Here is a 13823-nt window from a genome sequence, read left to right on the forward strand (position 1 = left end):
TACGATGATACTTTATGCCCAGGGAAGTCAAGGAAATTTCCATTACGAAAATATCCTGGACCGACCGGGAATCAAACCCAGATGCCTTCAGCATGGTTTTGCTTTGTAACCGTGAACTCTACAACTCGGCTAAGGAAGGCTTCATGGGCATCATTCGTACAGACGCCAAATTTTTTGGGGTAGATTCTTCAAAATATTCTGCAAGAAATTATTATATAGTTTTAAAACAAACTCTCACAATATCCAGCAGAATGATTAGCAGGAATTCTCTGTTTTTCGACTTCTTCAAATTTAATTTACTTCATTCATTGAGTTTTGTCAGATTTTATGAACTTCTTTTTTTGCTTTTGTCAGACTTTATGCGTATTTGCATAAATGTGGCCCGCAACACGAAGTTGTTTTTTGAGATTTGGCCCGTGGTTCAAAAAGGTTGGGCAGGCCTGGGGTAGATGATGAAATAGGCTCAAATATGACGATGGCTTAAATCTCCCAACTGGTGGGGAACGTGCCTTTGGAGCCGGCCTTCTGATACCTGATACCCATTCGCATTTCTGCCCATGCAAAATGTATGGAAAAAAATCACCGATAGAAAATTTTGAAACTTTCCGATAATTAAAGTATGGACCGAATATTGGCCTCTAGCGAGAATAAACCGGATGTACATCCGATTTTGCTGGTTCAGACATATTAAAAATTAGTTCTCATGACTACCTCGATGGTCTCTTGGATCGCATTTGCACTGGTTTTGTGTTATATAACTCGATACCTCCCTAACTTGGTGGTCCCTTTAATATCGAGTTATGGAGAGTTACTGTATAAGAAATATTCAAATGTGTGGGATAAAATAGACCATATTTAAAAAAAAGCGTCGTGAGATAATAAAAACCGTTTAAATTAATTTCTCCAGAGAGTTATACATATTCACCTTCCCATTTTTTTTTAATTTACTTATATTAACATCTATGAAATGGATAATCAAACCAGGTTTTTTTTTTCTGAATAAGGTACGTGATCCATTAGTTGTAGGTGTTCCTTTAGTTGCGGTAGTGCCATTTACACTGATTTCAATGAATTTTCCACAGAACCAACACTGCCAACCGACGTGTTGGCTTGTTGATATACGAGGTAGTTGAAAACATCGTTATAATTGCATCAACTTTTCTCACATGCACCAATAGCTGCGGTATATAGGTAGTGTTCCTATACTGAAGGATCCCATAAGAAATTAACGGATACTGCAACTATAGAAACACTTAATAAAAATATACCGCAACTAAATGAACAGTGTACCAATAGTGGAAGCTTCACTGACATGCCAATGGTTATTTGCTACCCATTACAACAATTATATGTACATTCATCGCGCTTTTTGAATTTTACTCGGGGAAATGAAGTTGAATCGAGCTTAATTCCTCCACTATTGGAACATATATCCTAACTCTTAATGGCGGCAATATTTCTTTTTCAGATGAATGAAGAATAAAAATATTATGAAATTCTCTGTAGGCCTCAAACACCTACCTGTACCCGGGCTTCGCTTAGCCCAACTTTGCTGGCGATTTCTTCCCTTAGAAATGCATCTGGATAGTGTGTTCTTTCAAATATTTGCTCCAACGCCGAAAGTTGATCGGAAGAGAATGTTGTGCGGTTCCTTCTCAATTTTTTATTCGATGACAATCCAGCATTCACTTGTTTACTTTTTTCCACCTGTGCATCTTTATAGAAATGAGAAAGAAACAAAAACTTAGCGTTATGATGTTTTCGATGAAAAGAAATTTTACGATGAGTTTTACGTTGCGATGGAGAGACAAATAGTTTTTGTCTTGTGTTTGCGATATGCGTGTATTTGCATCACATAAAATACATTGAAGTAAAGTAAACTACAAAGCTATTGAGACTCATATAAAGTAATTCAATAATTCTCCCAAAATATGCCATACTTCTTTTCGATACGATTGCAGTGTTCAGTGCATAGGATAAGGTGGGGCAAAAGATCGACCTAAGTGAAATAATCAATAATGACAGTACAACTATAACAGATGAACCTGCAAACTGGCTAAATTTTGATGAACAAAATTTATGTCAAAATATTCAACCATGTTTAGTTATAACAGTTTCAAAACTGATTATTTTAAACGAACTTTTGCCGCACTGGTGAGCTTTGTGGGCTTCATGGCCGTGCGGTTAGTGTTACCAAGCATTTAGCCGCATCGTTCCAAGGCTGTTCTTGGAAGCCGTGGAGAACCTTGAGGATCTGCACTGCCCATAACTGCAAAACAGTCACATTCGACATTTTTGACAAAATGGAGTTAATACCATGTAGAGTCATCAAATGACAAATACTTTCGATCAACTTACTGGAATCTGTGATATTGTTCTAGAAAATTTGAAAAAAATACCAAGTTGTTTTGGCACATTGGCAATTGTAACCGCATAACAGTCACATTGAGATTATACATGAGCCTCATGATGCAGTAGCAACGAAATTTCCATCAGAATTTTTTTCTGGCTATTCATCCAATATGCGATATGAGATGTACAAAATTTCAGCCTCAAATAAGCACTTTTAAATTCCTAGTGATTTTTTGAAATTTTGGTTTCCCCCCATACTGCAATAAAATGAAAACTTGTTATCCATTTTACTCAATGCCTACTTTTGTCGAATGTTACAAATATGCAGTTATGGGCAGTGCAGTTTATCGTGTATTCAGCTGCAGTAGCTGTAGTTAAGACGTTGGGATTGCGAACGTGCCCGCAAGGAGAAGATGGCACACGCCCCAACGCACAGAAACCCGTATGGATGCGACGCCTTGAGAGCCGGATCGCCACACTGCGGTCAGAGGTTGGTCGATTAACACAGTACAAGCAGGGGAATCGATCAACGAGGCTAGTTCGTCATGTTGCTGAAATAGTTAGGCCCGCAGAGTTCCGAGATCTCAGAGAAGTCGACATTACTGAGATCCTCGACACCCATGTACAGCGGTTGAGTGCTCTTGCGAAACGATTGCGACGTTATGGAGAATGTTCGAAGCGGAAAGAATAAAACCGGATGTTCAACATAAACGAGAGGGAGTTCTACAACCGCTTCCGAAATGACAAGGTCGACTTTGGCGAGGGACTTGTAGAAATTGGCGACTTTACACAATTTTGGGCCAATTTATGGGAGAACCCCACCGAACACAACGGCGATGGGATGTGGTTAGCAGAAGAAGAGAGACAATGTGATGGAATTGAAAACATGGCCGCGGTCATGCTAACCGCTCAGGATAGACGCGAAGCTACCCGGTATACCAGGAAATGGGCTGCATCAGGACCTGATTTTGTGCACAATTTTTAGTATAAAAAACTCACAACGATCCATGGGCGGATGGCGGAATGCTTCAATACGCTACTAGGAGACCCCACGCAGCTACCGGAACTCATCACCAGGGGTGCCACATTTCTTCTGCCAAAGGACCAACACACAGCTGACCCAGTGAAGTACAGACCAATAACGTGCCTTTCAAGTCTATATAAAGTGCTATCGTCGGTTATAGCGACGAGGGTGCAAGCCTATCCAGGTTTTTACGCTGGCTATAAAAAAAACGAGGGGTGATTTGATTATGACATATTTTGCTCACAGATATTATAGTAAAATCTTAACAGGCTGTAATTCTGGTTTGTTTATCAAATTGTCAAAAATTTTCACCACATCCCCGTATCCCATCGATTGTCTGACAGCGAAATTTGTCAGATTCTGTAAGCTTTAGACTAATTATTATTCTAGCTTATGCCTTTTATATATACTGGTGTTAGTTTAATTGAATTTTAACTGCATATATGTATGCACGTTGCTGGCGCACGACGGATAGAAAGTCCTCATTGAAGATTTGAAACGAACAATTTTCAGTCAATTAGTATCTTTATGGCCAATTCGACTCGATGAGTTTTGTAAACCTGCAAAAACAAACTGTTATAAATCGTAAACGAGTTCAAAATTGATAGAAAATTAAAACTTGATCAAGTTGGATTGAAAAAAAAAATCTGACGGCTATTGTCAACACATCTAACCATAAAAAATTATAGTGTAGACAAGAAACATCAAGTGGGGGTGATCCAGAACTTTATAGCTACCCAGCGTAAAAAGCTGGATTGCGACGCCAACAACGTGATGACCGAGGAACAGAAAGGGTGTCGCAGAAACACGCAAGGCTGCAAAGATCAGGTCATCGTAGATGCAGTCATTTTAGGGCAAGCTACACAAAAGCAAAGGAACCTGAGTATGGCGTACATCGACTACAAAAAGGCATACGACTCAGTACCGCACTCAGCATCAGGAGGGGGATTTTTCAAGGCGATACCTTTAGTCCGCTGTGGTTTTGCCTGGCCATGAACCCCTCAGCAAAGCACTCAACCAATGCAACTATGGCTACCAACTGAAAAGTGGGGAAAGGAGCACAAAAGTTACCCACATCTTCTATATGGACGACCTGAAGCTATTTGCGGAATCAGTGCAGAGGCTGCATCAACTGTTGCAGCTAGTTACGACATTCAGTAACGACATCCGGATGGAGTTTGGTATTGACAAATGCCGGCCAATTCATCTACGTCGGGGTCAAGTTATGGATGCCAGCTGTTTCCACGCCAACGAGCAGGATGAGATTCGGAATATGGTTGAAGGCAAAACGTATAAATACCTCGGATTCCTGCAACTTAGAGGTATTCGCCACACGATGATCAAGAAGGAGCTGCAGGAAAAGTTCTTGTCTCGTGTCAACTGTATTTTGAAGAGCTTTCTGTCTGCCGGCAACAAGGTGAAGGCGATCAACACGTTTGCTGTGCCCCTGTTGACGTATAGTTTCGGGGTGGTAAAGTGGACCAAGACTGACTTGGAGGCGATAGAACGAGCAGTACGAGTAGCGTTCACCAAGCACCGAATGCGCCACCCAGAATCGTCCATTGGGAGAGTCACCCTGCCACATGCAGCAGGAGGAAGAGGCGTCACCGATATCCAGGCACTATGTGTCTCCCAGATCCAGCAGCTGCGGGCATATTTCGTAGAAAGCCAGAACCACCACGAAATTTATCGCACTGTATGCGAAGCTGACCACGGCTTCAGCGCCCTGCATCTAGCGCAGGAGGATTACCAGCTGAACTGCGACATCAAAACCGTCGATGAGATGATCGCAACGTGGAAGCAGAAGGAGTTGCATGGAACGCACCCCCATCAACTGTAGCTCGAGCACATCGATAAGGTGGCGTCAAACACGTGGCTGGTGCGGGGTGACCTCTTCTCAGAAACAGAAGGTTTCATGGTAGCCATCCAGGACCGGGTAATTGCGACGAAAAACTATCGGCGCTACATATTGCACGAAGACGTGGAGGACCGCTGTAGGAAGTGCAATTCAGTAGAGGAGACTATAAAAAAATAGTGCATAAAGCTGTACTGGGATCGCGAGATCATAACGGACGTCCTCATCCGTGCCAACCGCCCCGACATTATAGTCTACGACAAAAGGATGAAACGAGTTTCACTCATCGACATCGCTGTACCGCTGGACCACAATGTCCAATCAACGTTCTCTAACAAGATAGCGAAGTACTACGACTTGGCGGAGTAGTTGAAGCAGATGTGGCACCTAGAGGACGTCCGCATAGTTCCGGTAGTTCTCTCAGCGACCGGAGTTGTCCCGAAATCTTTGCTAAGCTCCCTAGACGAGCTGGAATTGAAGAAGGACCAACACAGCATCCAAAAAGCGGTGATTCTTGGAACCTGCAACATAGTCAGACGGTTCCTGAACCACCATAACTGAGAAGCTCATCCAGCAGACTCATTAGGATAAGTAAATCGATAAATGAGATCCACAGAGCCTAAACCTCTTTGGCATACAGATTGCCCGGTTAAGGTGAAAGTTTCCAGGCTTTTTTTTCTGAGAAGTGCCAAAACTCTATAATAATAATAATAATATTCAACCATAAATAACAGGACATAACCGTCCCCTGGAAGCATTGACGTGTAATTGTCTTTTAAGAGTTCAAATCTAATATGGGGCAAGAGTCTGCTGGCTGAAGCACAAAATATCGATAGTTTTTAATCTCTTGTTTAAAGAAAAATTCACACAAAATTTCCATAAAAAACATTACTCAAAATAGGGTTATTTGTAATACCCAAAAATAACAGTTTTTTCGCAAAATTAAGTTAAAATGTGCTTTGTCTAAAATCATCATAATGGAAATTTCCTTGACTTCCCTGGGCATAGAGTATCATCGTACTTACCACATGATATACGAATTCGAAAATGGCAACTTTGGCCAGGGTGGTCTATTAATTACGTAAGGGTTTCGAGGGGGAGGTGTGGTCTAGGATTTCTTTCGTGCCATAAAATTTATTTTTAATTTTCATACAAAAAATCTTACCATGGGGAAGGGGGTTGTAAAACCTCGAAAAATGTCTTACATAATAAATGGACAGCCCTCAAAGAAAGCTCTCAGTTGATAACTACGGAAGCTGAGAGGCAGGCGCTGTTCCAATGAGGACGTATTGCCAAGAAAAAGAAGAAGAATGGACTTTTTTGTTGCTGAGATTCATTCTTGCCGCATTTCAGTAACGCTATCCAAGACTGGTTAAAAAATAAAATGAAACGTTTGAGAATTTCACTTTTCGGGCTTCTTAGCCTTGTGGTTAGTGTCACCGAGACATTTGGCCGCATCGTGCTAACTGGGCGACTGTGCTACTGGGCGTTGCATGCTAGTTCGTAGTTTAGTGTGGTGCCTCCTTCAAAGGGCAAATAGCCCACTGGAAGCATTAACGTGTAAAATAAGGGAGTTACAGGGTACATTATCAAATACCCTCCATCTGATTTCCATACTGAGGTTTTCAATAATGGACCCAATAAACATAGCTAAATAAATATGAATCCACCAGCATATTTTCATATACAAATTAATTAAAATAGTAACCCAAATACCATCTTTTTCCACGGTATACACAACAAGGTAGTCTATTCCCAAGTGTAAACAACGATTTTCAATCAAAACATTATCGTCAAGCATGAGGCTTAAAAGGTAGTAAAAGAAAGCAGTTCTTTTTTTTGCACTGGTTCGAGTTTGCGATAGGAATGATGTCACAATCAAATGTAATTTTTCTAGAGAGTTTCGAAGGAATGCAGGAAGCAGTATCAAATTGTTTTTTTAGGAAAATTCAAAGACACACTTAGATAATTTTCTGCGAAACGAATGCAGGTAGATCTGCAGGACTTCTCTGAGAAATCTCTAAAAGCTTTTCCCCAATTGAAGCTTGTTGAATTGCTTATGAAATTCTTATAGAATATTGGAAGGAATCCTTAGAGTAACACCTGAAAGAATAATTTATTGTTTTTTTTTTTGCAGGAAGTCTTGGATAAATTTTAATGCGAATTTTACAGGTTATCCTTAAGCATTTCCGAGGGATTTTCTGAAACATTTGTCGACGAAATCCAAAGAGAAGCTTTAGAAGAACCTTGAAGGTAAAGTTGGAAAAACTGTTGGTGAAACGAAACCCTTGCTTTGTGATCTTGAAGATAATTGTGGTTAGAGTCCTAGAATTTCTTGGAGAAACCCTCAGTAATTCCAAAAAAAATCCTGAACAACGATTGCAATTTATATGAAATAAGTGCGTAGAGAACATTCCTGGAGAAATGGAAAAAAAGAACTCTTGGAAAAAGCACTTAAAAAGTACGAACATAATTCACGAAGAAATCCCCGTGGGAATTCTTTTAAAAACAAAGTATCTTGGTGTCGCATTACACTGGAATATACAGTTGTCGCTAGCATATATATAAGGTCAGAGCTACTCCTGACTGTTGACTTATGCGTCAACAGCCCATGCTAAGCTTGAAAACTCTAATTGAGTAGCGAACAGGAAGGAGTAAAACAAATCCTCATTGAATGGTATAGGGCTTCACACGTACCATGTATCGTAGATGCTCAACACTAACATAATGTCGTAAAATCAACCCTGAGGCTATTGAAAAACATTTGAATTGCTTCAACTCAAATCGTACACTTCAGGTTAATTATCAGAACTCTGAAAGACTTCCTGCGTCCTGAGATGGTGTTCCTCAAGGCAGCATTTTGGGACCAATAATATACAGTATTTTCACATCTGACTTACCTTAGTTACCTCAGGGATGTCAAAAATCTTTGTTTGCTGATGACACAGGCCTTTTCGCCAAAGGACGAAGCCTGCATGTCATCTGTAGTAGATTGCAAAAAACTTTGGATATTTTTTCTTCATACCTGCAAGAATGGAAGATTTTTTCTAATGCAAAACTCAACTAATAATATTCCCACATAAATCAAAAGCTGATTGGTCAGATGAAGTTAAGTGTCCAGGGCTCATGCTAGATAAAAATTTCGAAGGATGCCATGGGGCCATATCTATTCGAGATGACTCGGTTTGGCAAAAAATTGACCGCAGACCGAACGATGATGGACACGTGCTACACGCAAACAAATTTTGTTGTATAATCTACCGAATCCATGGTAGATTTAAGAACTGCACCAACGATTTTCAACCGACCACAAAAATCTGTTAAGTTTACTATAATCTGGTGAAAATCACTGAGCAGTGCAGTAAATGTGACTATGTCCATAGTAACTTCGACTACACAGCATTGTATTTCGATCCGTGACACCCACCGTACAACACAATGTGGTCAAAAGTATAATGCCAAACTTGTCAAATCTAGAATGTTTCTAGTCATAAATACTACAACTGTGGTTAAATAAACAGAATTAATTTTCTTGTGTAGTGATGTTGACTATGTTTTGGTAGAGTTAACAGATTAATGTAGTCATTTGAAAATCGTTGGTGCAGTTCTTAATTGTACCATGGATTCGGTAGTTTCTACAATAAAATTCATTTCAGTGTACAAGAATGCAGATGAAAAAAACATTTACATCAGATTCAAGACAGCAGAGGCTTTCAACGACGCAGTGTTGTACAATGGAGAAATACACACATTCGAATACAATGATGGCTCGACGGTGCAGGCAAAGATGGCGGTAGCTGGAGGAATGTACAGATAGGTAAAATAGGTAGTAGTAGGTAACGATGACATTAGAAGGATATTGGCAAGATATAGAAAAATCAGGAGGCAAGTGAGGGAAAAATGCAGTGTGTGAATTTGATGTCTACTCCGGTATTCGCGGGGTATATATGAATATTCAGAAGCCGGAACAGCAAGGCAATAATTTATTACGAGGGTTTAAAGAATCGATATTTCCACTGTAACGCAGGTCATCACCTGAAGATCAACTGCCCTCTGCTTCAGGCAGTGGTGGAAAGAATCATGCCGTTTACGCAAAATGAACCAATATTAAGCTGGATCCACGCTCACACGCTCACGAACCAACAGCGACCGATTTGGTCACAGATTTTTGCATCGGAGAACCAGAACAAAACAAATGTAAAAAGAACGTGATTGCTGGGTGAGCAGAGTCTGCTCACAGTTGTTCTTTTTTCCGTTCATAGCTATTTTTGTGAATAATTGGATGAATTATGATTATAATAGATAGATTACAAACTAATGTACGACAGTATTGAGAAAATTGACCGATATGTGGTATTAGTGTAGAAATATCACAGGGAATCGGACGCGTGATTGCATGTCAAAATAAAATGATGCGATGCCCTTTACAGTATATGTGTTTGGGCGATCGTGAGCAAAGAGAGCAAGAACGCAATCGCACAAAATGAACCACCGATGCGGTAGCATTTTTCCGATGTGCATGAACAGACTCTGTTCACCGTTTTACAGCACTGGCTTCAGGAAGGGAAGAAGGGAACTGACGCGGAACTCACAAAGGGAAACAGTTCCACTGAAGCTGGGCATGCGTTTTATTTACTTAGATGTGGCGCGGGTGCGAGTAGCTTTTTGGCGCAACGGCTCGAGAAAGCAAGGAAGATTGACAGCAGTGAAGTTAATCCCCACAACGACTCAAACGATCCATTGAAAGAAGCCGACAAATCAAATGTCAAAGAGGAAGCAGCGGGCAAGGATGGAACCAACATTGCAGATGACCAGCAATCGAACCACTGACGATGCGAGCAACGAACCAAACGTGCTTTGAGAGCACTACGGTCGACATCGGATGAATCAAACGATGAGCAAGAGAGGGCGAACAAGCTTAAAAGCACAGAACGACAGAGAAACGAAACGACAGAAGAATGATAGCGCCGGATCTAGCGGATTTAAGAGCATATTGGAGGTTATCCAAAACCTCCGAAGGACAAGGAACCAGGGAAGAATGGGAAAGACCGGACAGAATGGAGCACTGTAGCTAAAAAAATCCTAATGGGAAGCGAGGGGGTAAAAGGTAATCTGAAACTGTTATCTCGCTGACGATGAACTACATCAAGAAAATAGCCTCTATCAATATTGATGCATTTTTTTTTATCTTTCTTAACGAGATTTTTAACCTTGGGTTAGTTCATCTCGGGAACAACGGCTTTACTTCCCTTCCGAAGGAAGTCGTCACTGAAATTTTTAGTAACTATCTCGGGGATGGGATTCGATTCCAGGTCCTCGGCGTGAGAGGCGTATGTTCTAACCCCTAAACCAGGTCCGTCCAACCCTCTATTAATGCATTGAAAATCACTTCAAAAAAGCATCTGCTCAAAGATTTTGTGACTGCCTCTGATTTGGACATTGTTTTCTTTCAGGAAGTGCACTTCGAAAATTTTTAGTTAGCGTAAGTCAACATTAGTGAGTTCAACAAAGGAAAGGCAATACTCGTTCGAAAATGTTTACGGCCAACGGTGTCACTGGCAGAATCACATCAGTGGAAGTGGGAGATGTAAATTTTATAAATAATTATGGACATTCAGGCAGCCAATATCGTGCCGAACGAGATGACCTTTTCCGCAACAGGATTACGGTACATTTGAACAAAACTACAGCTAAGAACCATGTGTTGGGGGGAGATTTTATATATATATACAGCCATTCCATGAAAAACCGATCTAGTGGGTCACCGAATTCCGTGAAAATTTGCTATTTTGTTCCTTATCCGAAATAAGGATACACGTGTTTTTGGATTTTTTGATTAGGGTGACCATCTCTGAAATAGGGTGACCAGAAAAATCGCGATTTTGCCAAATTATTATTTTAAAAAAAAATCTAACTTTTGAACCGTTCTACCGATTTTCAATCTTTTGGGACCAAATGAAAGCTAAAGGCTTTTTCAGGAAAAATATAAAATTTCACAAAAATTGTTTTCTTACATGAAAACAAATCAATAATTTCCGTTTTTTCGTGTTTTGAAGGCCTCGGGACCAAAGGGGCTATTGATGTTCTAATTTTTTCATGAAAGTTCAGAAAATTTTACGTTTACTGTCAAATTTTCAGCGATGTATATTTTTAGTTTTTGAGATATATTTTTCTGAAAATAAAAAATCAGTCATTTTTCATCGGCCTACACTGTAGGTTTCAGCGGAATAGATTTATTATTTAAAAAAAAATCATAACTTTTGACCAGCTCAACCGATTTCCAATCTGTTTTTATGGAATTAATTTTTATATATAAATAATATATATATATATATATATATATATATATATATATATATATATATATATATATATATATATATATATATATATATATATATATATATATATATATATATATATATATATATATATATATATATATATATATATATATATATATATATATATATATATATATATATATATATACAGCCATTCCATGAAAAACCGATCTAGTAGGTCACCGAATTACATGAAAATTTGCTATTTAGTTCCTTATCCGAAATAAGGATACACGTGTTTTTGGGTTTTTTGATTAGGGTGACCATTTCCGAAATAGGGTGACCAAAAAAAATCGCGATTTTGCAAAATTTTTATTTTTAAAAATAAAATATAACTTTTGAATCATTCGACCGATTTTCAATCTTTTTGGACAAAATGAAGGTTAAAGTTTTTGACTTTTCAGGAAAAATATAAAATTTCACAAAAAGTGTGTTTTTTACATGAAAAAACTCAATAGTTTCCGTTTTTTCGTGTTTTGAAGGCCTCGGGACCAAAGGGGCTATTGCTGTTCTCATTATTTCTTGAAAGTTCAGAAAATTTAACGTTTACTGTCAAAATTTCAGCGACGTATGTTTTTTAGTTTATGAGATATATATTATATTATTTGAAAATAAAAAATCAGTCATTTTCCATCGGCACACACTGTAGGTCTCAGAGCATTCGATTTTTTATTTTTGAAAAAATCATAACTTTCGAACAGCTCAACCGATTTCCAATCTTTTTTTTATGTAATATATATATATATATATATATATATATATATATATATATATATATATATATATATATATATATATATATAATAGTAATATTCAATATTTATTATATATATATATATATTCGAACAGCTCAACCGATTTCCAATCTTTTTTTATGTAATATATATATATATCTATATATATATATATATATATATATATATATATATATATATATATATATATATATATATATATATATATATATATATATATATATATATATATATATATATATTACAGAAAAAAAAGATTGGAAATCGGTTGAGCTGTTCGAAAGTTATGATTTTTTCAAAAATAAAAAATCTAATGCGCTGAGACCTACAGTGTGTGCCGATGGAAAATGACTGATTTTTTATTTTCAAATAATATAATATATATCTCATAAACTAAAAAACATACGTCGCTGAAATTTTGACAGTAAACGTTAAATTTTCTGAACTTTCAAGAAATAATGAGAACAGCAATAGCCCCTTTGGTCCCGAGGCCTTCAAAACACAAAAACGGAAACTATTGAGTTTTTTCATGTAAAAAACACACTTTTTGTGAAATTTTATATTTTTCCTGAAAAGTCAAAAACTTTAACCTTCATTTTGTCCAAAAAGATTGAAAATCGGTCGAATGATTCAAAAGTTATATTTTATTTTTAAAAATAAAAATTTTGCAAAATCGCGATTTTTTTTGGTCACCCTATTTCGGAAATGGTCACCCTAATCAAAAAACCCAAAAACACGGGTATCCTTATTTCGGATAAGGAACTAAATAGCAAATTTTCATGTAATTCGGTGACCTACTAGATCGGTTTTTCATGGAATGGCTGTATATATATATATATATATATATATATATATATATATATATATATATATATATATATATATATATATATATATATATTATTTATATATAAAAATTAATTCCATAAAAAACAGATTGGAAATCGGTTGAGCTGGTCAAAAGTTATGATTTTTTTTTAAATAATAAATCTATTCCGCTGAAACCTACAGTGTAGGCCGATGAAAAATGACTGATTTTTTATTTTCAGAAAAATATATCTCAAAAACTAAAAATATACATCGCTGAAAATTTGACAGTAAACGTAAAATTTTCTGAACTTTCAAGAAAAAATTAGAACATCAATAGCCCCTTTGGTCCCGAGGCCTTCAAAACACGAAAAAACGGAAATTATGGATTTGTTTTCATGTAAGAAAACAATTTTTGTGAAATTTTATATTTTTCCTGAAAAAGCCTTTAGCTTTCATTTGGTCCCAAAAGATTGAAAATCGGTAGAACGGTTCAAAAGTTAGATTTTTTTTTAAAATAATAATTTGGCAAAATCGCGATTTTTCTGGTCACCCTATTTCAGAGATGGTCACCCTAATCAAAAAATCCAAAAACACGTGTATCCTTATTTCGGATAAGGAATAAAATAGCAAATTTTCACGGAATTCGGTGACCCACTAGATCGGTTTTTCATGGAATGGCTGTA

At 37.5% G+C, this 13823-nt stretch overlaps 1 protein-coding gene across 2 annotated transcripts in view; it reads right to left on the reverse strand.

Annotated features, from left to right (window-relative positions):
• The window catches only part of LOC5565407 (homeobox protein ceh-8), a 76075-nt gene that overhangs the window by 13011 nt on the left and 49241 nt on the right, over positions 1-13823 (reverse strand). For both annotated transcript variants that reach the window (XR_002501835.1, XM_021851895.1), the window contains one exon: positions 1522-1715. Coding sequence is in view for 1 of the 2 variants with exons in the window: in XM_021851895.1 (XP_021707587.1) it covers positions 1522-1715 (194 nt within the window). In the remaining variant the exon portion in view is untranslated. The remainder of the gene's footprint in view (positions 1-1521; positions 1716-13823) is intronic.

This window comes from Aedes aegypti, chromosome 3 (genome assembly GCF_002204515.2).
Source record: "Aedes aegypti strain LVP_AGWG chromosome 3, AaegL5.0 Primary Assembly, whole genome shotgun sequence".
Classification (NCBI taxonomy): domain Eukaryota; kingdom Metazoa; phylum Arthropoda; class Insecta; order Diptera; family Culicidae; genus Aedes; species Aedes aegypti.